The 25,643-nt window shown below is 41.4% G+C and overlaps 1 protein-coding gene across 1 annotated transcript; it reads right to left on the reverse strand.

Moving 5' to 3' along the window:
- Positions 1-92: 92 nt before the first annotated feature.
- ZNF454 (zinc finger protein 454) lies at positions 93-22,444 on the reverse strand. The gene is made up of 4 exons (XM_090290346.1): positions 21,594-22,444; positions 19,554-19,680; positions 19,078-19,167; positions 93-1,483 (listed from the first exon to the last, which is right to left on the reverse strand). Exons 1-4 carry the CDS (start codon positions 21,624-21,626, stop codon positions 150-152), a joined length of 1,584 nt encoding a protein of 527 aa, XP_090146472.1. The 5' UTR covers positions 21,627-22,444; the 3' UTR covers positions 93-149.
- Between the last annotated feature and the right edge of the window lie 3,199 nt (positions 22,445-25,643).

A 25,643-nucleotide genomic window follows, 5' to 3' on the forward strand; every position in this document is an offset into this window, starting at 1 on the left:
AAAACCCACAATACTGAGAAACTTGACTCTCAGTACATAAAATGACTATCTTGACAAGCTTTCATGGTTATTCTCTAGAATGGATTCTCTTAACTTCAATTATTCATACACTCAGTCTCAAAGCTCTTTTTTAATAAACTGCAATCACATCACTTTTCTCCAACGTGATGTTTCTGATGCTGAATGAGGTTTGCAGTCTGGCTGAAGGCTTTCCCACACTTACTACATTTGTAGGGTTTCTCCCCTGTGTGCGTCCTCTGGTGCTGAGTCAGGTGTGTGCTTCGGATGAAGGCTTTCCCACAGAGTTTACACTTATGAGGTTTTTCCCTAGTATGAATTCTCTTATGTTGAGTAAGGGCTGAATGGTCACTGAAGGCCTTCTCACATATATTACATGTGTATGGTTTTTCCCCAGTATGAATCCTCTGATGTTGGGCTAGCGCTGACTGGTCCCTGAAAGCTTTCTCACACAAACCACATTTGTAAGGTTTTTCTCCAGTATGAATCTTCCGATGTCGAGCAAAGGATGAGTTGTCTCTGAAAGCTTTCCCACACTCATTACACTTATAAGGTTTCTCTCCAGTATGAATTCTCTGGTGCTCCGTAAGGGAAGAGTTCACCCTGAAGGCCTTGCCACATTCATTACATTCAAAGGGCTTCTCTCCAGTGTGAATTCTCTGATGCTGAAGAAAACTCGTACTCTGATTGAAGGCTTTCCCACATTCGCTACATTTGTAGGGTTTTTCTCCACTGTGAATGTTCTGGTGTTTGGTAAGATGTGCCCTGCACACAAAGGCTTTGTCACATATGTTACATTTAAAAGGTTTCTCTCCAGTATGTATTCTATGATGGTGGGCAAGGTGTATGTTTCGAATAAAAGCTTTCCCACATAAGCTGCACTCGAAAGGTTTCTCTCCAGTGTGAATTTTCTGATGATAAGTGAGCGAGGAGCTCACTGAGAAGGCCTTGCCACATTCCTTACATTCATATGGTTTCTCACCAGTGTGAATTCTTTGGTGATGGATCAGGTGTGTGCTCTGGTGAAAGGCCTTCCCACATTCTCTACATTCATACCGCTTCTCTTTAATAAGAGTTTTCCGATTAGAATTAAGTTTTTCAGTATGAATTTTCTGATGTTTATTAAGGGTTGAACTCGTAGTGAAGCCTTTTCCACACTCATTACACTGCAAGGCTGATTTGCTAGACTGAAATCCCTGACTCTGAACAGAAGAGGAGCTCATGGTGTGGTGCCTCCCAGATCCACCACAGTCCTTGTCACTGCTCACAGGTGAGGTTTGCTGGTGACTGAGCAACCCTTCCCACAGCTTCACCTCCTGGCCTCTGCGCTGCCATTCCCACGGGCCAGCACACATCCAGCGACTACTGCTAGTGAATCTCCCCTCTATCATCCCCTGATCCCACTCTTCTTCAGGAATATCTGCCTCGAGAGTAGACTCCTTACTCACAGGGAGAGTCATCCAGTCTGAAAGACATAAAAAATAAAAATGTCTGTTTTATCTCAGTAAGCAGCTAGTTGGGATAAGATGATGAGCCTATTTAAAATGTTAATTAAAAGGTGGCATTTTTGAAAAATTTCTTGAAGAAAGGAAAGAGAGGTAAACAAAGGACAAAGCAGGAAGGGGTTGATCTAATGTATAATGTATTAAGCAGAATATCTTAGGACCTTGAGTCCAGAAATCATAGGCCTGGCTTGGAATTCTGAGTTTAACAGTTATTTCATTTGTGATTACAGAGAAGTTACCTGACTTTCTAAGCTACAGAAAAAACTATACAGACAACACTATGCCAACAGATAAGAAAAAAAATGTGCCTTGTTTATTTTAATGATATGGTATAAAGACCATGTCACCTTAAGAAACCACTGAAACTAGAGGGAACACTTGGCAAAGAAAAACTCACCTCCAGAGTAGCTACAAAAACCAGTATTTTAATGTTTTATACATTCACTTTAGCATTTAGATGGATGATTAAAAATTAGGCTACTATTAAGGCTGTGTGAAAGGATCTCCTGTTACTGGTGAGGAAGCGTCTTCCAACTTCTATGAATAATGTGACATCTATGAGGAGAATGTGCAAGGTGGAGGTAATGTGAGCATGGAGAATCAGGATGCACCTACCACATCTGAGAGGGCAAGGCCCTCAATCTAGGGAAAGGGGAATACTAGTCACCAAAAGGGCACTCTGCTCCTGGGAGAGGAACCACAGTCCCATGAATTAGATAAAAAAATGATTCCTTTCTCCAAATACAAATTTCACACTTAACAACTATCTCACTTGATTTCATTCATGCGTACCTTAATACTAACAAATAGAGTTCTGAATTGCATATTAGTTTTGCATCTGTATTTGTAAATATGTGCCCTTTATGTTAAATCTATTGAAGACTCTGTACTAAGAAATACAATAATAAGCAATAACTACTAAACACACACTGGGAAGTGCTATCAAGAACAAGCCTCCCTCATTATTTTTTTCCCCCTACTCAATCAAGAAAATCTACTAAGAGCTATAATCAAAAATACAAAAACAAACAAAAAACCTCTTTAAAAGTTATCTGAAAAAGAAAGTTAAATAGGTGTATTTTAAGGCTAAAAATCATGGTGAGCTTGGAATATATATCTTTGCTCAAAACAGAATGGTCAAAGTCAAATACCAGTATTGCCAAATCATAAAATTTTAAGAACTGACTTCCGGCCAAGATGGAGGCATAGGCTGACATGCTCTGTGTCCCTCCACAACTAAGAAGGACTACAACTACCGCAAAACCAGAAATAACCAGAAGTTCCAGAAAATAAAGCTACATGGAAGTTCAATGTATGAAGTTATAAACAAGTGGTGTCCGTCCGGACAGGTAGGAGGCGCGAAGCTGAGGCAGAGAGATCAAGCTGTGCTTGGCGGCGGCAGCAGTGGCGATGACCAGCAGGACTGCGATAAGCAGACACCCGTATTTAAGGGGAGGCGAGAAGCGCCTGGGGAGCACCCCTGGCTGCAGTTCAGACCTGTCAGCTTGCAATTCCAATGACGGGGAAGGCAGACCCCCATTGCCTTGGACTGTGAGGCCCAGAGGGCATGAGGATGGAGAAGGAGGCTCTTGGTCTTTCAGCGGAGAGCGAATGGCAGGAATCCATCTTGGACCCCCGCCCCAACACAAAGTGCCACAGTGTGGTGAGAAGGGTTACCTGGTAGTGATGAGTGCACAGGGCTCCACCCTCTATAGCATAGGAGGTGCGACGGCCCCGCCCAAGAAGGAAAGATAAACGAAAATGGTCAGGATGGCAGGAATCATGATTGAAATACCAATCACGCAGCTGACCAAAAAGTAAATATGTGACTTAACTGATGAACAATTAGATAATCTTTCTGAGGCTCAGTTCAGAGCTATAGTCATAAGGCAGCTTACAGAATTAACAAAAGATATTGCACAAGACGGGGAAGGAATGAAAGCTAGTCCTGCTGAAATGAACGAAAACACATATGAGACAAGTGGTGAGGAAAGGAAAACCAGGGATCAAATAAAAAAATCGGAATATAGGGAAGGAACAAATAGTCAAACAGTGCAGAAAGAGAAAAGAAAAAGTGAGGAATATGATGAGAGGCTCAGAAACTTCTGGGATAGCTATAAGTGAACCAACATCCGAATTACAGGGTTGCCAGAAGGTGAAGAAGAACTAGAAATTGAAAAATTATGTAAAAAAATAATGAAGCAGAACTTTCCTAACTTGGGGAAGGAAAGAGACTTACGGGTCCAGGAAGCAGAGAGAGTTCCAGAAAAACTGGACCCAGGGAGAACCACACCAAGACACATTATAATCAAAATGTCAAAAATTAAAAGATAAAGAGAGAACCTTAAAAGCAGCAAGAGAGAAGAAAAGAATTATGTACAAAGGGATCCCAATTAGACTGTCAGCTGATTTCTCAAAGGAGACTCTGCAGGCAAGAAGGGACTGGCAATAAATATTCAAAGTAATGAAAATCAAAAACCTACAGCCACGAATACTCTATTCAGCGAAACTGTCATTCAGAATAGAAGGGCAGAGAAAGTGCTTCCAGGACAAAGTAAAACTGAAGGAGTTCATTAGATCCAAACCACTGTTATATGAAATGTTAAAGGAACTTGTTTAGAAGAACAAGGATCAAAACTATGAACATTAAAATGAAAGCTGTATCACAACAACCAACAGCAGAAACTAGGGAATTGAAACAAAGACAAACTAAATAGGCAATGAAAGTGGAAAAAGAAGTATAGGTATGGGGAACATATTGGGGCGAGGTCAGCTGAGAGGGGGAAGGGGGAAAAGGGAGGGAGATGATGCAGGAATTAAGAGGCATAATAGGAGGGAGTGGAGTAGACATGAAGATGTTGAGAAGACACAATGGGCATGGACTAAGGGGGGGGACAACTGGAGGGAGGGGGGTCACTGGGTGGAAGGCAGTAGAGGGAAAAGAAATTGGGACAACTGTAACACCATAAACAATAAAACATATTTTAAAAATTTAAAAATTAAAATTAAAAAAACATCTTAAGAACTGACTTTCACTTCTGGACCCAATAGAGTGGCCTGTGGCAGACCAATATTCCTGTGGAAAGCAACTGGAAAATCTGAAGTGAAAAAAAAAAACCTCTCTAAAGGCATCCCATGTCACTTGAGGTTAACTTGATAATCTAATATTTAGGAGAGAAGGGAAATACCGAGAGGTGATCCTAAAATTTACATGCTTTTTATCTCACAGAATTTGCTGAATTCTTGAGTTTCTCAGGGCAAGAGACTAAAGTTAAGCAGAGATTCAGAATTTTCTATAGTCTCACAGTACTGAGGAGTCAAAAACTGGAGTTCAAAACCTTCCAAGGAAGGAGGGACAGGCACAGTTAATGTGTGAGGCTCTCATTTGGGACTCAAACAGTTGCATCATAGGGGTTCCAGAAGAAGAAAAAACAAACAGAACCTTTATTTAAAGAAATAATAGCTGAAAACTTTCCCAACTTGAGAAAGAAAATAGATATTCAGGAAGCACAAAGTGCCAAACAAGATGAACCCCAAAAAATTCACACCAAGGCATACTATAATTAAAATGGCAAAGGTCAAAGATAAAGAGACTATCTTAAAGGCAGCAAGAGTAAAGCAACAAGTAACACACAAAGGAACCCTCATAAGGCTATCAGCTAATTTATCAGTTGAAACTTTACATGCCAGAAGAAAGTGGCAGGAAATCTTTAACATGCTGAAAGAAAGAAACCTACAACCTAGAATACTATATCCTGCAGGATTCTCATTAAGAATTGAAGGAGCGATAAGGAATTTCCCAGAAAATAAAAAATTAAAGCATTAAACCAATCTTAAAAGAAATGTTAAAAGATCTTCTTTAAGCAGAAAAGGAAAGACCATAACCAGAAATAAGAAAATACAATAAAAGAAAAAATTTCACAGGTAAAGTCAAACATTTAATAAATACAGTGAATCAGGTCCAAAGAAAAAAGTATCAAACTCAACTCAAAAGACAATAAGTAGTTAGGAAATATACCACACACAAAAAAATCTAATACATGACACCAATAACATAAAGAGAGGAAAAGGGAGTTAAAAATGTGGTCCTTATAGAATATATTTGAACTAAAATGCCTATCAGCTTAAAATAGGCTGCTATAGTTATAGAATGATATACATAAACCTTATGGTAGCCACAAACCAAAAATTACAAAATATATACAAAGAATAAAGAGAAAAAAAAAACAAAACAAAACACTAAAGAAAACCAGTAAAGGACAGAAATAGAGAATTATAAAAACAACCAAAAAAGTTAACAAAATGGCAATAACTACATACTTATCAATAATTTCTTTAAATGTAAATGAATTAACTGCTCCAATAAAAAGACATAGGGTAGCAGAATTAATTTAAAAAATAAGACCCATCTATATGCTGTGTACAAGGGACTCGCTTAAGATCAAAAGACATGCACAGACTGAAAATGAAGGGATGGAAAAAGATATTCCATGAAAATAGAAATAAAATGAAAGCTGGGGTAGCAATACTCGTATTAGACAAAACACAAAACACAAAATTTTTTTAAAAGACAAGCAAAAATATTACGTAAATATAAAGGGGGTCAATGCAAGAAGAGGATATAACAATCATAAATATCTATGCACCCAACAGAGGCGCACCAAAATATACAAATAAATCATTAATGAACATAAAAGGAAAAATCTACAGTAATACAATAACAGTAGAGGATTTTTAACACACCATTCACATCAATGGATAGTTCAATCATTTAGACAGAAAATTAGTAAGCGAATAATGGCCTTAAATGTCATGTTAGATTGGATCCACCTAATAGATATTTTAGAACACTTCATTCAAAAAGTGCAGAATACACTCCCCCCCACCAAGTACACATAGAACCTTCTCCAGGATATGTCATATATCAGACCACAAAACAAGCCTCAATAAATTCAAGAAGACTGAAATCATATCAATTATCGTTTCTGACCACAATGGCATGAAAACTAGAAAGCAACTACAGGGAAAAAAACCTGGAAAAACAAATATAAATATGTGGAGATTAAACATCCTACTAAACAATCAACCAATCAAAGAGGCAATCAAACAGGAAATCAAAAACTATCTTGAAACAAATGAAAATACAATTTTTAAAAATGTATGGGATGTTGCAAAAGCAGGTGAAGAGAGAAGGTCATAGCTATACAGGCCTACCTCAAGAAGCAGAAAAAATCCCAAATAAACAATCTACCTCTATACCTAAAGGAACTAGAAAAAGAACAAACAAAATCCAAAGAAACCAAAAGGAAGAAAGTAGTTAAGATTAGAGTGGAAATAAAAATAGAAATAAAACAATAGAAAAGATCAATGAAACTAAGAACTGGCTCTTTGAAAAGATAAAATCAAAAAACCTTCAGTCAAACTCATCAAGGAAAAAAAAAAAAAAAAGAGTCCAAATTAATGAAACCATAAATGAAAAAGAAGTTACAACCAACACAACAGAGCTACAAAGAATTATTAAAGGATACTACAAACAATTACATGCCAACAAATTCCACAACCTAGAAGATATGTTATAATAAATTTTTGAGTATGTAACCTTTCAAGACTGAACCAGATAGAAGTACAAAATCTAAACAAACCAATTACTAGCAAAGAAACTGGAGTGGTAATCAAAAACTCCCAACAAATAAAAGTCCCAGGCCAGATGGCTTTACACATGATTTCTACATAACAGTCAAAGAAATAATGCCTATCCTTCATAAACCATTTCAAAAAATTGAAATGCATTCTATGAAGCTAGCATTACCCAGATACCAAAACGTGACAAAGACATTACAAAAAAAAAGAAAAGTACATGCCAATAACCTTGAGGAACATAGATGCAAAAATTCTCAACAGAAAATTAGCAAAATGGTTCAACAACATATTAAAAGAATTATATATCATAACCAAGTGGGTTTCATCCCAGGAACGCAAGAATGGTTCAACATCCATAAGTCAATCAATGTGATACATCACATTAACGAAATAAAGAATAAAAACCATACAGAAATCTGTTGCATTTCCATACACCAATAACAAATGATGAGAAGGCAAAATTAAGAAAACAATCCCATTTACCATTGCATCAAAATGTATAAAATACCTAGGAATACATTTCACCAAGAAGGGAAAAGGCGTATAGTCTGAAACCTGTAAGAAAGAAACTGAAGAGGACACAAATAAATGGAATGATATACCTTGCTCATAAATTGGAAGGATTAATATTGTTAAGATGTCCTTATTACCCAAAGCAATATATAGATTCAATGCAATCTCTATGAAAATAGCAATGGCATTCTTCTTGGAATTAGAACAACTAATTCAAAAATTTATGTAAAACCACAAAAGACAATGAACAGCCCAAGAAATCTTGAGGGAGAACAAAGTGAGAGGTATCACATTACCTGATATCAAACTATAGTACAAGGCTACAATAATCAAAACAGTATGGTACTGGCATAAAAACAGATCTGGAATAGAGAGCCCAGAAACAGATCCTCACTTACATGGTCAACTAATCTATGACAAAGGAGTCAAAGATATACAGTGAGGTAAAGACAATCTCTTCAATAAATGATGCTGGGAAAATTGAAAAAGAAAAAAACAAAAAAACCGGCAAAAAAATTAAGTCGGGCCATTTTCTTAAGACCATATATAAAAATAAACTCAAAATGTTTTAAAGACTTAAATGTACGACCTGAAACCATAAAAATCCTTGAAGAAAACATAGGCAGTAAACTGTTGACATTGCCCTTGGCAATGTCTTTTTAAATATATCTCCTCAGGTAAGGGCAACAAAAGCAAAAATAAACAAATGGAACTACATCAAACTAAAAAGGTTTTGCACAGCAAAGAAAACCATCAACAAAACAAAAATACAACCTGCTGAATGGGAGAACATATTTGTCAATGCTCCATTTGATAAAGGATTAATATCTAAAATATTTAAAGACCTCATATAATTTCACTCACACACACACACACACACACACACAAATCCAATTAAAAAATGGGCAGGGACCTGAATAGATATTTCTCCAAAAAACACATACAGATGGCCAACATACATATGAGAATATGCTCAGCATCACTACTCATCAGGGAAATGCACATTAAAACCACACTGAGATGTCAGCTCACACCTGCTAAAATGGCATCATCAATAAATCAACAAACAAGTGCTGGCAAGAAAGTGGAGAATAGGAAACACTCATATACTGTTGGTGGAAATGTAAATCAGTGCAGACACTGTGGAGAACATTATGGAAGTTCCTTTAAAAATTAAGAATAGAATTATCGTATGATTCAGCAATTCCTCTTCTGGGTATTTACCCTAAAAATATGGAAACACTCATTTGTAAATATATATGTACCCCTATGTTCACTGCAGCATTGTTCATGATAGCCAAGATATGGACACAATCTAGGTGCTCACTGACCAATGGATGAAGATGTGGTACAATGAACTGAGTCCAAAGAGTGATGAAATATCACCATTGCAACAACACAGATGAATCTTGAGAGTATTACGCTAAATAAAATAAGTTACATGGAAAAGGACAAAAGCCATATGATTTTACTCATATGTGGAATACAAAACCACAAGTGACAAACTAAGAAAACAAAACAAACTCATAGATATAGACTAAAGAATGGTGGTTACTGCAGTGGAAGGGGGTCGGGGAGGGTGAGAAGGTAATCTGGGTCAAATACATGGTGACAGAGGAAACTAGATGTTGGGTGGTGAGCATGGAATAGAGTACACATAGGCTGAACTATAATCCTGTGTACCTGAAGATTATGTGAAAATTATGTAAAAATAGGCAAACCCAAAGCTACTGTTAGGGTAGCAGTTATATTTAGGACAAAAGAAACAGAAGGGATGGGGGAGTTCTGGTGTGCTAGTAACATTGTATTTCTTGACAGAGGTGCTAACTATTCAGATGTATTTACTCTGTAAACATTTGGTGAGTGTACACTTATGTCTTGTGTATTCTTCTGCTAGTATCACTTCAGGAAAAATTTACTTTAAAAAAATCTGGGGAGTGGATTTCAAAAATAATAATTTGGTTCAACAAGACTAACTACCTACTAGCTTTCATTTACAGCAGTTTTGGAGAGCTGTGTCTATAGAAGCCTTCTCTTTTTCCTTTTTTAAAAGATATTACTTATTTATTTACTTATTTATTAGAGAAATGGGAAAAGAGGCAGAAAGAGAGGGAGAGATGGCCTTGACCAGTGTGGCTCTGTGAGTTGGCTGTCGCCCCACAAACTGAAAAGTCACTGGTTCGATTCCCCGGTCCCTGTCAGGGTGCATATAAGCAGCAACCAATCGATGTTTCTCTCTCACATCAACGTTTTTTTCCCTCTCTTTCTCCTTCCCTCCCTCCCCCTCTCTCTAAAAATAAATAAAATATTTTTTAATATAAAGGAAGAGAGAGGGAGAGACATCACTTTGTGGGGCAATACCCAACACCCTGAGCCACACCAATCAGGGCTGGAAGCCTTCTCTTGATTGTGGTAATAGAAAGACATCATCTATATATCAAAGAGTATTTGTCTCTCTGGCTGGTGTGGCTCAGAAGATTGAGCACTGGCCTGTGAACTGAAAGGTCGGAGGTTCGATTCCCGGTCAGGGCACATGCCTGGGTTGTGGGCCAGGTCCCTATTTGGGGGGGTGTGAGAGGCAACCAATTGATGCTTCTTGCTCACATCTGTTTCCCTCTTTTTCTCCCTCTCGTTCCCTCTCTCTAAAAATAAATAAATAAAATCTTTCTTTAAAAAAAGAGTATTTGTCTTTTTAATGTCTTAGGTTACAGGATGACACTCATTTACTTGTTTTTGTCCAGGGAGTCAAGTGTACCCTGGTTTGTGACGAGGAAGACTGGATCCTTGAGATGAGGAGCACTCAGGCCCAGCTCTCGCTGGGCCCAGGTCACTATGGTGCAGGCTGAATTAAGGAGCCATGGTCCTAGCTGCATAGGCTCACATCAAAAAAGGTATGGTTTTAAACGATACAACTCTAGGGTTTCAAGCAAGGCATGCAAGTAGTATGGCCCAAGCCCCTATACAATGTAGTCAAGAGGCCACCCCCAAGAAGGGACCAGAAACAAACCCATTTACTTTCAAATCATCAGAAGTTTCAAGAATTGATACATTAGGTTAACATAGAGAAATGAGAGTGGATAAAGGGAGGTTTACGGTCAACTGACAAAGGCTCAAAGGAGCTAGGGACTGTCCCCCACCCAGCTCGCAAAAGACTGGAGGCACTTTCTCCCCAGAGGAAGTACATCAAAGCTGCTCTGCATGAAAACACCAAGGGGGTGGGGGGGCAGGAGAGCAGTGCTGATGGCCAAGCCCCCCCCCCTCCATTTGCCACTGTATTCAAGGACCTTAGTCCTCCCACTGCTCAACTGGGCTACAGTCGGGGGTCCAGATGCTGAGGAAAAGATTCTAAGAGGAAAGAGGTACCAAATAATCATAGAAATTTAGGCACACAGAGACTATGAAGGGAGAAAACATTTTTGGAAATTATTATCTTCAGAGGTACAACGTTTTAAGTGTAAAACTAGAAAAGAACTTACAGATAAGTATTCAAAGAAACAAGAGTTCTTGGAAATTAAAAATCATGGCAGAATTTGAAAACACAATAGGGAAGTCTCACAGTAAACAGAAAACTAGAAAGAAAAAACAACCTGTTTTGGACAATCAATGAATGACATGGAAAGATGTGGTCGTGGAGGCTGTTTCCAGGTGAAACCACAGGAACACACAGCCAGGAATCTCCACGAAAGGAAGTGGCAGGGGCCAGGGTTTGGGGAGGCTGAGGCAGCTGAAGTCTGTGGCCCACTGAAGACAAGAAAGCTGAAGAAACTCAATTTGCAGTTTAAAACCTTCCCAACAAGAAAAAATAGGAAAAAGGAAAAAGAGCCCAGAAGACTGCTAGTTCTACCAAACATTTAATGAAGAAATGACACCAATCTACACACATTTTCCCAGAAACAGAAGGGGAAATTTTCAAATTCATTTTATAAGGAAAGAAAATTACAAACTAATGTTGCCCTGACAGGTGTGGTGGGTTAGGCATCATCCCACAGAGCAAAAGGGTGCCAGTTCGATTCCTCATCAGGGCACATGCCTGGGTTGTGGGTTTGGTCCCTGGTTGGGGCAGGTACAAGAGGCAACCAATTGACATTTCTCTCTCACAACAACATTTCTTCCCCTTTCTTTCTCCCTCTCTTCTCCTCTCTCTAAAAATAAACAAATAAAATCTTTTAAAAAATAAAAATAATTAAAAATGTATAATTAAAACCATTTGGGATGAATTAGTTCATTCCTATTGCATCCCTAGATGCATAAATTCTTAAAATGTTCGCAAATTAAATTTAGCAATATTTTAAAAGGATAATATATCAAGACTAAGTTGGGTTTATTCCAGGAATGCAAATTTGATTTGGCATTTTAAAACCAATCAATATAATTCAATATATCAACAACACCATCATCTTAAGGATTCAGAAATGCATTGGACAAAAATTCAGTACCTGTTTAGGCTAAACTCCCATTAGCTAGGCTACTTGTAAACTTCCTCAAACCACTAAAGAGCACGTACTAAAGAACTCAGTGGTGGAAAACTGAATGCATCCCCCAAGACAGGAAAGGGGGGTGACCCTGTCCCATCTGCCACTCAGCTCTGAGCGGGGGCAGTAACCAGTGCAGAAGGGAACACTGGAACTTGCAGACATTGCTGTGGGGATGCAAAATGGAAGTCACTTTGGAAACAGTTTCACAATTCATTATAAAGTTAAATATACATTTAGTATATAAGCCAGCAGTCCTACTTCTAGACATTTACTTCAGTGAGAACATATGTTGAGAAAAAGTATAGGAACTAAAAATACGCTCACAAAAAAACTTTCACCAAGATGTTTAGAGGAGCTTTAGGCAAAGACTGAAATCAACCCAAATGTTCATCAGTGAATGAATAAACAAACAGGGGTCCAGCCACACACCAGGATGGGAGTCAGCAAAGCAAGGAACGGCAACACCAGAACCAGCAAGGATGGGTCCCAAAGCGCATAAACTATCTAACCCCATCCACGGTGGGAGAGGCTGGCATGTGGCCTGGGGACAAGGCATGTGCAGAGCAGAAGCAAACGGAACTTTCAGGGATGATCAGACATTACTTTTGCTTGAGTTATGATGGTTACACAGCTGCATGAATTTGTCAAAACTGATCTGGTTCATTTTATCACATGTATATTATACTTTAATGAAGCTGATTAAAAGTATTTTAAAAACCTCAACAGAAGAAGTGGAGGATAAAATTGAAAAATATGTTAAGAAGTAGACCAAAAAAGCACAAAGATGAAAATTTTAATGAAATGAAAATTAGAAGACCAGTCCAGGAGGTATCAAGCATTCCATGAACAGAAAGAGAAAACTGAAGGTGGAAATCAAACAATAACAGAAGAAAATGTCTTTACCATATTGAAGGACAGGCATTTTAATTATTTTTTCAAAAGGACAATAACATTGTTTATTGATTTAAACTGGGAACAATTCAGTGAATTCTGAGCACATTAGGTATAATGCTAGCCATTATAAAAAACATCAAAAATGGATTAGCTTACAAAAGAATAAAGTATCCAACAACACAGTGTGGATTAAAACGTTCCTTTGAGAATAAAAATATTTGCACCACCTTTTAATTCTAAGTTCTCCAATAACATCAAGTCCAAAGCCAAACTACTTCCAAGCAAATGCCTAGAAATCTGACAGTGGTAAAGAATGAAGAGTAACTTGAATCACACAAACACACAAAGAGAGACACTTTACAGAAGATCCCAAAGCTAAAATACAAATTTGCTATCCTTTAAGAAAAAAACTGTCAGCATGAATCTGGAAGAATTGAGGTATAAGTTAATACTAAAAACTTCACTTAAATTTTATTGAATGTTTAGAGGCCTTTTTAAAAATGTACTGTTGTGCTGACCAGTGTGGCTCAGTTGGTTGGGCATCATCCCTCAAAGCAAAAGATCACTGGTTTAATTCCTGGTCAGGTCACCTGCCTGGGTTGTGGGTTCCGTCCCCGGTTGGGGGCATGTGAGAGGCAGCCAATCGATGTTTCTCATATCTCTAAAAATAAATAAAATCTTTCAAAAGATAAAATAATAAAAAATTTACTATTAAAACCAATAGGAATGAGTTCAACTGCCTGTCGTAGTGGATGCGTGGTCACACAAAATGCAAAGGGCACGTGTTTTAGATGGGAAGGCCTCAACAAACACTCCACCAGAGGCTCACTGACGCCCGGTGTGCACAGACTAAACCACGCCAGGTACCTCCCTTGGAAACTTTAGAACACTGGAGTAAGAGGAGGGGATCCTGCCAGTTTTGGGAGAAGAGAACAGGTCACAGCTGATGAAGACTCAGAATGATTTTGTATTTCCCAAGAGTAGACTGAGATTCAGAAATCAATGGAGCAATGTCTTCAAAATTCTGAAGGAAAAACATTTCCAGTGCTGAATTCTACCTAATCAAATACCCAGAAAGTGTCAGGGGCACAAAAAAGCGATAGTCTACAAAACACACTCACATGCACTCTTTCTCAGGAAGCTACTGAAAGGTTTGCGCCAGCCACCACAGAAGGAAGCAGACCAAGCAGGAAGGCAGGAGGACATGCAGCCAGGGACAAGGGGCTATGTGGGGCTGGGGCTGGGTGCCAGCTGCTGGAGGGTGGAGCAGGTCACATGCTCCCGAAGAGGCTTTTGCAGGAAAATGAAACCCTCCCATTCATTGCCTAATGAATCTGAAAGTCTTGCAAAGAGATGCAAACCACTGGAGGAGGGCTGAGATGAACTGAAATTAAATGAAGCCATGAACCATGATGCCGGGAACAGACTGTCTAGGAAAGCAAACGTCATAATTGACTAGGTGGACCATGGGTGAACAGTGCTTAAGGGTGTAAACTCTGATTATTGCTCTGACCAAAATGCCTCTACAACTCTACTGGAAGTCAGGGAATGAGAAGGCAGTAAGAAGCCAGTTGGGGTGGTGAGTTTCACCCTCACCTTTTATAGGAAGAATTCAATAAATAATGTCTAAAACTGAAGAGTCAAGAGATAGCAACCCAAGCATGTCACTTGGAGACATTGAAACAAAAAGAAAAATAATCAGTTACAAGAGGAGAAAGCATGACTTCTGAAGAGGGGTGAATGAGAAAGAGGGGGGACAGGGGCCACTGTTTTCCATAATAAACATTGTAGTTTCATTAAGCTAAATGCATGTATTGCTTTGATAAAATTCAATTCCAAAAATTAAATAAAAAAAAGAAAAACAGAATAAACTCTAAAAACATCAAAGATAATAATAACAAGCAAAAATTAATGAAATGGCCCTGGCTGCTGTGGCTCAGTGGATTGAGTGTCGGCCTGCAAGCCAAGTGTCGCTGGTTCGATTTCCAGTCAGGGCACATGACTAGGTTGCACGTCAGGTCCCCAGTTGGGGGCGCGAGTGAGAGGCAACCACACAGTGATGTTTCTCTTCCTCTCTTTCTCATTTCCCCTCTCTCTAAAATAAATAAACAAACAAATTATTTTTAAAAAATTAATGAAATGGATCAAGATAAACTGAAAGGATCAGCGAGTCAAACATTTATTCATTAAAAGTCTCCTAAGAAAGCAAACCTCTGAGAGGACTTATACAGAAAAAAAGACAAAAGTAAATATTAGAAATTCATGCTTTAACTCAACAAAAACACACTGGAAACTGCGGTGCGGAGGATGCAAAAGCAAACAAGACCACGTCCTTCCCTGTAGATGTGAGGGCAGAAAGGAGTATTTAACGAGGACACAGAGAGCACTTAGGAAAAGATCATAAAGACTGATCTATTCTGGCTCATTAATTAAGAGTTTCTGTTAATAAACAGAAAGATAAGTTATGGACTGAAATACACGTTAACTGATAAAGTATTAGATTCCAGGATATATATGAAACTCCTAGAAATGATGAAGATATCTATAATTTAAAAATTAGGCAAAGAACATAAATATGTAAGTTATAGGACACAAATAATCAACATATAAAAAGATGTTCAGCTACACGAGTAAACAAGAAAACACAATTTAATACCACAATGAGATACCATTTCTCAAGAATGGGACCAGGAAAAATTTTAAAAGTCTGAAAGTTCCAAATTTGGCAAGAATGTAAAGTAACAGGAATTTACATCAACTATTAGTATAATTTGGAACAAATTCAATCAGCAACCTGGGAAAATCTAGGAAGTGAAGAAGCATATGCCCTTAATCTCAGTATTTCTCCATCTGTGAATACACTAAAAAAAAAAAAAAAGCCCCAAACAAGGCCTGTGTGTATAAAATGAGGAATGTACAATATTCAGGTCAGCATTACTCAAAAAGTTTGGGAACAACCTCCAGGTCTACCAGCAAGAGAAAGGATAAATTAAGGGATAGTCATTGAAGGAATATCAAAGTGCAGTTAAAAAAAGACCTAGAACTCCACATCTCAACAAAAATTTAAAAAAGGAAGTTGTGGGAAGATACCTATAGTACAATACACATACATCAAACTTTACAGCCACAAAGTTGCTCAGAGCTGTAGATGGATGTGGTCAAAACGTGAAGAGCAGCACAGAGCTGCTGGGGCAGAATTCAAGCTGCGGCTCTCTGGGATGAAAGGAGGAAATGGGAAGAGCGGGCACACAATGGGCTGCATAGGTGCCTTCATGTCCTGTTTCTGAAGCTGGACAGTGAGGTATGGGTGTTACTTCTTCACTCTTCAACTGTTCACAAATATTAACTATCCTCTTTTAAATCTAGGATATATAGTATTCAACATATATTTTAAGGTAAGTAAAGCAAATGACAAAGCTAAATTAGAAATCAAGTTACTTGCCAGAGAAATAAATAAGAGCTGGCTCTGGCCGGTGTGGCTCAGTTAGTTGGAGCATCCTCCCGTAAACCAAGGGTCACTGGTTCAATTCCCAGTCAGGGTACATGCCCAGGTTGTGGGCTCAGTACCCAGTGGGAGTGCGTACAAGGCAACTGATGGATGTTTCTCTCTCACATCAATGTTTCTCTTCCTCTCACTCTCCCTCCTCTCCCCCCTCTCTCTAAAATCAGTAAGTATGTCCTTGGTGAGGATAAAAAAAAGGAGAAAAAAAAAGCTGCTTCTCTAAAAAAATATTCCCAACAAATTTAAGAGAAAAAAAATATGCAGGTAAAATTAGAAATGAGAAAGAAGACATAATAGAAGAATGCTGAAATTATGAATGCATACCATACACAATTATAAATGAATACATTTTATAGCTCAGAAAGATAAAAGCTAAAGGGTAAGATGTACAGTTAACATGACAAAAAGAAACCTAAACAAATTAATAAATGAGAAATGTAAAAAATAAGAGATCAAGTCATTTTCTTTAGGCTTTCTGTGTCATTAAAGCTATTTTGGAGAAGGGGGGAAATGTCACAGTTTGAGGGTCAGATAAACTGGTTTTGAGCTGGCTTTGCCCTAACACTGACTTGCCATGTAACACTAACATCAAATCCGTCCAAGCGGATGAGTCACGTTGAGACTCAGCTTTTTGTAACTTGCCTCACAGCCTGTAATTACTAAATGGGGCAGCTGACACAAATCCCCAGAAATCACCCAACATAGTGGAACCCATCATGGCTTTCCCCAGACCCCCTTCTACTAGCTCATGGCTCAGAGACGATAAAAATTAAGAAGAAAAGCTATCTATGGGGACTTTTTCTTGTCCTGCTTACAAATAAGTGCCTATAAGTGCTTATTCTAAACCAAGAGTAATTAGTGCAACAATGGAAAACATCTAAACCCAGTCCCTTAAAAATCAGAGATAAAACCTATTACCATTGTTTTATATAATTTTTGAAGTCATAGCCAGTCATTAAGAAATGAAACAGAAATAAGAAAAAACTAAAAATGCATCCAATGAATATTTTAAGAGTAAGAGAGTGACTAGAGAGGATAAATATTTTGAAATGACTACCATTTCTTTATAGTAGCAATTTCCAGCTTAAGAAACAAAGAGGAGGTTGTACTATTCAAAAATAAAACTATATGACCTTATTGGGCAATGGGAGAAATAGCTATAAATCTTTATAGGGAAACATAAAATAAGACTTCTTTTCATGACTGACTGGCTAACCACTGATCACCCTTCATAGGTTGGCTGGAAGTCTGGGGTGTCCAGGCAATGCAGAAATAAGAGGTGCTGGAACCGAGGGCTGTGAAAGGCACCTGGGAAGGAATGAAGCAGAACCACCTGGTGTATCAAGTCATGACACACACCTGACTCTAGAGTTGCTTGGAGGCATCCAAGTCCTTCATCTTCACGTCCCCTGCCCCCACACAAGTGCATGAGGAACTGGTGTTAATGATGAAGGAATGGGAGAATGTGTGAGGTCATGATGCCAGAGTAGTAGGACAGTGAAGAAATTTCTTGTTTAACTCCCTTCTTTTTTGTTACAACACTGCTTGTGTAATGCAAAATGAAATGTTAAAATGCCTTAGTTTGGGTATAATAAAACATACAAATTCAGAACGATATTGGTGTTAAGACATTTAAATTCCATGACAGATTGGATCCTAGACATTCCAGGTATATAATAATTTACTATTGGATATAATATCCTGCCTACTTCACTGGGCTGCTGTGAACAGAAGGCTTTTAGGAGTATACGTAAGCATGGTATAGCCTGCAAACGCGGTAGGGAAAGTGAAATGTAATGTCCTGGGCAAGGCAATAAGCTCTCAAGAACGTTGCAGGGCAGAAGACATAACCCTGCCCCTGCTCTCAAGCCATCAGATCCAATGGGCAGGCAAGTGACAGCCACTACACGGTTATGGTCTCTGTATCCTTAGGCAACAAGTCTGTGCCACCCACCAAGTGCCACACATCATATGGGCATGAGCAGAACATACCCAGACCTGGCAGCCTGTCATGGTGCTCACAGCCAGGTGCGGAGCTGCAAAAGGTAAAGAATAATTATATGCTGGCTGAATGCATGCACACATGAATGAAGAGACGCACGATGTTTAGCTAGAAGGAAAGTGGCCTCAGGAGGCGTACGGTTATTGGCACAGAGCCTTGAAGAAGCTGGCCTGCAGTGTGTGCTGCTGCTTGGCTCCTGCTCACTGGAGAAGTAGGAACAGAGGCTGCACTGTCAAATGCTGAATGGGACCATGGCACCTGGTGGGGCAGCTGCCCAGATTACATGTGAGGTCTTTTCCAAACTAGAGACGATTAATCTATGCCAGACAGGGAGAGAAGGAAAATCCCGGAGGGGAGGGTCTAGGGAGGCACAAATCACCAAGAGGAGGGAGTGACACATGCATGTGGGGACAAACATGGCAACAAGGTACTGAGGTGAACAAAAGGGAAGAGATGTTCTTTCCTCCAGATACAGGCCTGGCACATTCGCTGAGCTTCCCTCCATGCCCCCCACACGCAGGGCCTTACCCAGACAGAAAGCTTGTGAGGCGACTTTCGCTGTCCATTCTTCCCCTTCTCCCAGCGGGGCGAACAGATCTGGTTTGGGTCCTAAGAGCCCTATATTTGAAGGAAAAAAAAGCAGACCGCATCTGTTCATGCTACAGAAAATATCACTGGGAGCATACGATCTAGTCCTGGGAGCCTCCTGGGAAAGGTGACTTGATAGGAGACCCCAGGGTAGAAAGAAATTTTCTGAGGATGAAAAGATGGCTCAGGCCTGAGGCACAACCTGTTCCCATGTCTTCCTCTCTGCCAAAGCGATGGAGTGTTAGACCCCTACTCACTGTAGGCTCCAAAAGAGTCCTGTGCCCAGGACATCAGGACAGACTTAAAAGTAACATCTTCAATCAGCCTGCACCCAGCTCCATCTGCTATGTCTACATGTCTGAGGACCCAGAGAGCTGTCCCCGTGAAAGATGAGCCTGCCAAGGCGCCGCACTTACCCAGTGAGGCCAGGTGGCTGTAGTTCTCCAGCATCACATCCCTGTACAGGTGCCTCTCAGCAGGGCTCAGCTGGGCCCACTCCTCCTGGGTGAAGAGCACGGCCACGTCCTTGAAGGTCACTGGTTCCTGCAACAGTAACCGCCCCTGTTGGCCACGTGGCATGTTTTACATGCCTGATTTAGGTCTGTTGAATGGCAACCAAATTAGGGCAGCCTGTAAACACAGCATAATTGCATGACACCAACAAAGAATTTGAGGAGAAGGTAGGGGAAGAGAAATGGGTTGGCCAAAAGTCCGTTTTGTCTTTTCTGTACAATGAAAGACACATTTTTCATTTTCACCCATAACTTTATTGATTTAGATATTTTGAGAATGTCAGCTATGTCCCATGAGGTAAAATGTTGATTGTTCTCAATTAATGTCTCAATTTGATTGCTGTTGACTTCAACTGGTCTAACCTGACTGTGGAGCATTATCTAGCAAGAAATCTCCAGCACAAAACATATTTGATCAGTCACAGCACCTTCGCCATACATTACATAAATCTTTTTTTTGCATTTCAGTTGCATTTTCACCTTTCTTGAAATAATAAAGCATAATATGCTGAAAATGTTTCGTATTTTCTTCCATCTTCAATATTAAAATGGCTACACAAAAATTCACCAATTTTGGTAAGTTTTTATAAGTGCACAATGCTATGACAGCTGTCACAATACAATCTAACAAAATTGTTTCAAATGAAGTTAAAGACAACTAAATGCTACAAGAGCCATCATATGGGAAAAAAACAAACAAACTTTTTTGCCAATCCAACATCACAGTGGACTGGCACTGTGGAGACCAGACAGAGAGAAAGTCATGCCTTAGATAGGTCCCAAAGGACAAGTCAGAAACTGGGAGCAGGAGGTTGAGTAGCTAGCTGGTAGGCTGTGCCTGGGTTGAACTTGGCACCTTCAACCAGCTGCTTATCCCTTCAATTATTTCTACCAAAGAGTCCTGCCCTGGACAAGCTTCTATGTGAAGGAGTTAGAACAATTTTACCAAACTCAGGAATTTATACACTTGAATGAATGCTGTCCCCTTCAGAGTACAGCCCATACCCTTATTCTACAGAGGTTGGCTCTGCTCAAAGCTTTTTAGTAAATTATTTAATTGAAAACATCATCTTTTTTAAAAGTAAAAGTCTGTAATTACAGTTGACATAAAATATTATATAGCAATTAGACATTTACATGACTTACCAAGTGATCCCGTTGATAAGTCTAGTACCCACTTGGCACCATACATAGTTATTACTATATTACTATGTTTCCTGTGCTGTACACTTTGCATGCCCATGACTACATATTCTGTTAACTGCCAATTTGTGCTTCTTAATCCCTGCACTGTTTTTACCCCCCTTAACCTCCATCTGGCAAACATCAGTTTGTTCTTTGTTTCTGTAATTGCTTGTTTTGCTTGTTCATTTATTTTGTTCTTTAGATTTCACATATAAGTAAAGTCATATGGCATTTGTCTTTCTGTGACTTATTTCACTAAGCATAATACACTCGAGATTCACCCACATTGTTTCATTACTTTTCATGGCTGAGTAATATTCCATTGCATATATGTAACACGTTTTGAATGATTTCATCGGTATGCAGCATTCCTCTGAAGTAAAAAGCCACAAGTCATTTTTTTTAAAGGGTCCAGTAAATCTCACCTCCCCAAGAAAGTGCTCCAATCTCTGCTCCCACCTCCTGTCTTAGGCAGTGCCTTTTACAACCCCTTACGCCCCTAATCTGACTTGCTAGTGGAAAGAGTGAAGGTTTCTATTTTGGACCCACCTGGGTTCCAGTTCCGGTTGTCACTTATGGGACCTCTAACAACTTCCTTAGCCTGGATGGCACCACTAGGATGAGCCTGACTTGAGGGAAAGGGGAGATAGTGACTGAGTCAGGCCTCCGTGTGAGACTGGATTGGGAGAAAAACTACATTAAAATCTTCTAAGGCAATTCAGTGCGTGGAAGAGCACTCCCCAGCAATCCCCTGCTCACCTGGACCGTGGTGGGCAGGTGCCTGACAGCCATTTCTTCTCTAATGAGCCCTTTTAGGAACAAGCCGAGTTGAAGTCCTCAGCCGGCAACTTAATGCACGCCTGTTGTGAGGAGATGGCTGGATCAGAAGCTAGCTCCCAGCAGTCCAGCGTGAGGCTGTGAGCGTTCACATCCTGGGGGTCCTGCAATACCCGGAGCCCCGAATTCGTACTCGCTGCCAACTCCCAATTCTCTGTCCTTCTGAGAGCGTTTCTGCTGCCCCCGTGGTAAAGGGAGCCACTCACCATTCTGCCTCACCCCACCATTTCCCCTAGCCTCTGAGTCAAATCCTCCGCAACTTCCCTTCCATGTCATAAATACACCGGCTTCTCCTTGCAGACGACCCTCTCCAGCCCCAGCTCTCACGCCCTCTACCAGCCCCCAAGTCACGCCGAGAAGTCTCCTCGCTGGACCGCTGCCTAGTTCTGGGAGGGGAGTAGACGACTCTCCTCCTCAAAAAGGCTGGATAAGGCTGGCTCTTCACGGCCAGGCTCTCAAGCCATGCCCTTGCCTGGCCTCCTCTAGGACCCAGTCTGGGAGATCCAGAGTGGAAGGGGCGGGGAGAGGGACGAGCTGGGAGTTGTCTTCGCGCCACGTCCTGCCGCCTGCCCGCTGCCAGTTCCGAGAGCTCCACGCTGCGTCCACCGTCCCACCTGGAGCACCCACTGCCCCCAGGGGTCACCGGCTCCCGGTGTAGACTCCATGGTACATGCCGAAGCCCCGCCCGCCTCATCCTCCCCGAGAGCCACACCTGGTCGTCCCTTTCCTCTTGGAATCAAACCTTAGCCTTACATCCCGGGAAGCTGGGGCATCAGAGCCCCGGGTTTTCACCTCCGTCCCCCTCCCCGGGCGCCACCACCCACGGCCGCTCCCGCTCTCCCGATGAGGCTCTGGCCACCGTGCCTGGTCATAAATGCGTTGCTCTTCAAGGAGTCCCTGCTGGCGAGTAGAGGTCGCAGCCGCCGCATCGCCGGCAGAACACAAAGAGCTGGAGTCGGCAGTCGGATCTGAACTGCGCTTGCGCATTGCCTTGGGCTCCACGGAGCCGAATCCCCAGAAGTTCCAGGGCTGCACCTTTCGGCCTCCCCCGCCACTACCCATTTGGCAAACACACTGCGAAAGCCCGCATCCGCAGAAGGCAGAGAAAAATACTGCGCTTCGGGACAGACAAGGCCCCGCCCTGAAACCCCGCCCCATCACCCTCTGCCAGGTCCAGGCTTTCATATGGAAACTACATTTCCCAGGGGCCTCGGCGGGGCGTGCCGGTCCACTCGATACAAAACTCCCCGTGTACTAACTGTTAGTTGCGGCCTTGGTTCCGTCCTGGTCTGACTGGGGCTCGGTCTCTGCCTTGAAGAAAGGCGCAAGAAGACAAGAGACTAGTAAATTGACGGTAGGATAAGGGAGGTAGGTCCAGTGAGGAGAGCGGATCCGGTCCTGGGGGACGGAGTAGAACGCTACAGGCCGAAGAGGCGCGTTGCAGACGGAGACCGCATGTCAGCCCCGGGGACGCAAACGACACCCACAGTGTGGCAGGCGGTCTGGTCCCAGTAGGTTCGGCGAGAAGTGGGGGGCGGGGCGGGGCAGGGAGGTCAGGGCTGCAGGACGTGGGCTCTGGACCTGGGCCCAGCTCCTGGAAAGTGTGGAGGAGGTGGAAAACTCGGTTCTGGGCGACTTCCCAGGAAAGGGCCCGGATAGCGAGAAGGCCGGCCACCTGCGACCGCTGGGTGGTATTTGTGTTTTCGGACAGTAATGTCTTGGAGTACATATTTTCAGTAAGTAAAGGTGAGAGGGTGGATGGTGGGGAAATCTCGTCTGTGGCCTGAGGTGTCAGGAAGCAGTGTCAGCGACTTACGTGATGCCGCAGCATCGCCTGGGGTCAATGGTGTCATTCTGTAGATGCTCTGAACACTTACGTGTGGCACAGCTCCAGGGGCTGAAAACCCTGCGCTTAAGGAGGGTTCGTTCACTCTGTTGGGGGAGGAAGTCAGAAATACTTATCAGGCACTGAGGACAGTGAAGCTGCACTGAGGTTTAGAGTGACAGAGGTTGGGGATTACTTTAAGCAGCGTTTTGGGGAGTTCGCTGAGAAGAGAACGTTGGGCAGAGGTTGGAATTCAGTGAGGAGGAGGAGGGCAGGACTGCTTCCAGACCAGCGCACCCGGGGAATGCGGGGCTCGGCGAGACCAGCGCGACCGGAGGGCCCGGGGAGCCAGGACTCGATCTACGTGTGATGGGAACCACGGCAGGGATCTGAGCTAAACAGCAGCATGGCCGATACGCCGACACACAGCATCACAATCTCTTTACAAATTAAGTTTTGAGACCCTGAAGGGTTCTGGATGCCATGCGAAGGAGTTGGGATTTGTTTTCAGGTACATGGAGGTGGTAACATTCGTTGTGCGCTAACTACATGTCAGGCACTTTGATAAGCGCTTTACGTTAGTTATCTCATGGAGGCCAAAGCTACGGCATTTGCACTATTAACGAGAAAGCCGAGGCACCTATGTGAAGTGCCTTGCCAGGGTCTCCCGTCTGGCACATGGAACCACGAGTTCTGTGCCTGTTGATGGGGGGAAGGTGTAAGGGCTGTCCTCAGTGCTTGTCACACAGGGTGACTGAGAACTGAGAAAGCAGTGAAATCCTTGATCTGGCTCCGGCGTCCTGGAGCTCCACTTTACTGCTTTTGAGCTACTGCATCCATCTTGTGCTTCAGTAACTTCAGTCTTCCTCTCTCCCTTCTCCTGTGCCTTCCTTTTGAGCCTTTATTGTGCTGCTGTCTTTATCACTTTCTTCTGCTTTCTACTAATTTCTTCTTTCTGCCTGCTTTCTTCCTCTCCATCTCTCAAGATGGTGAGGAACAAGAAAAACAGGTGAAGAGAAAGGAGGAAACTGAGTGTTATGGAAAGATTAAAAATCTCAGTGCCAGATGATACAGTTTAATTCAGTATTTCATTCCTCCTTGGTCTTTAATGTTTGAACTCCAGGACTAAAAATTAGAGGTCACGTAGCCCAAAGAGACTGAACTGCCCAAGGTCCAAACAACTGAGAGTCCTCCATTGCTCCTCATGAACATCTGCTCCCAACACTGATTACCACCTCCCCCAGGAAAGATTCCTATAGCCTCTACCTTTGCTCCAGATCTTATTTTCCCACTCTGACGTGCGCATCCCCTCCTTCCTGCACCTTTAGCCCCTCCACACATCTTTTTAGGTGATAAACATGCTCAGTTCTTCTACCTTAAATCATACAACTCCTCAGCAGATTGTTGGATGGCTAACTCAACACCTTTCTCAAACCTTCCCTTTGCATACTTCCACTATAGAGGCTGCAGGAGGAAATGCTTATTTTTTTCAGTCTCCTTTGCTATTAGCCTCCATGTAACAGTTGTGGTCAGGGAGGTGCAGGCAGAAGTCTGCAGAGGGGCTTCTAGGAAAACAACCTCTGATAAAAGGCTAGGGCTAGCCACTCCATTTCTTTGTGCATTGAATGCAGATATTTTACCTGAAATTATGGCAGCCATGTGACCATGATGAAAAAGCCATGAAACTGAAGGTATCAAATTATTTTGTCTCTGTACCAATGCCACCCATCTCAGATTTCTTGTGTGAGGGAATAAATTCCTGTCTGCTTGTAAGCCACTGTTAAGTGGGCTTTCTACTGTTGTAGCTGAAAGCTCTTCTAATAGACATACCTTCTTTCAACCCCAGTCTCCCTCTAGTTACCTTTCTAAACTTTCCTTTCCCAGTCAAACTACTAAGTCCTTTACAACCTTTAACTCACTCTTCAGCCTGCTAAAATTTATAGATTATCAATAACCAAATCCAAAGGCCATTTTTCTATTTTATTTTATTTTAACCTTCTGTAGCATTTGAAAATATTAACCATTCCTATCCCTACCCTAAAATTCTCCTTTCATTTCTATGCCAATGTGCTCCTAATTTTTATTTTTTGTTTCTTTTGGCTGTTGTTTCCCCTCAGCTTCTACTGATTCCACCTCCTTCACTTGCC

The sequence above is a fragment of the Furipterus horrens genome, unplaced genomic scaffold (assembly GCF_987537825.1).
Source record: "Furipterus horrens unplaced genomic scaffold, mFurHor1.1.pri manual_scaffold_10, whole genome shotgun sequence".
In the NCBI taxonomy this organism is placed as follows: Eukaryota; Metazoa; Chordata; class Mammalia; order Chiroptera; family Furipteridae; genus Furipterus; species Furipterus horrens.

Bases quoted from the DNA above. Each gene is read 5' to 3' on its own strand.
- ZNF454 (XM_090290346.1), bottom strand. From the start codon at position 21,626: ATGGCTGTCAGGCACCTGCCCACCACGGTCCAG. The intron at 19,681-21,593 runs GTGAGCAGGGGA...TTACTGTTGCAG, and splicing joins ACCTGCCCACCACGGTCCAG to GAACCAGTGACCTTCAAGGA. The intron at 1,484-19,077 runs GTAAGGCCCTGC...TATGTCTTTCAG, and splicing joins CTCACAAGCTTTCTGTCTGG to ACTGGATGACTCTCCCTGTG.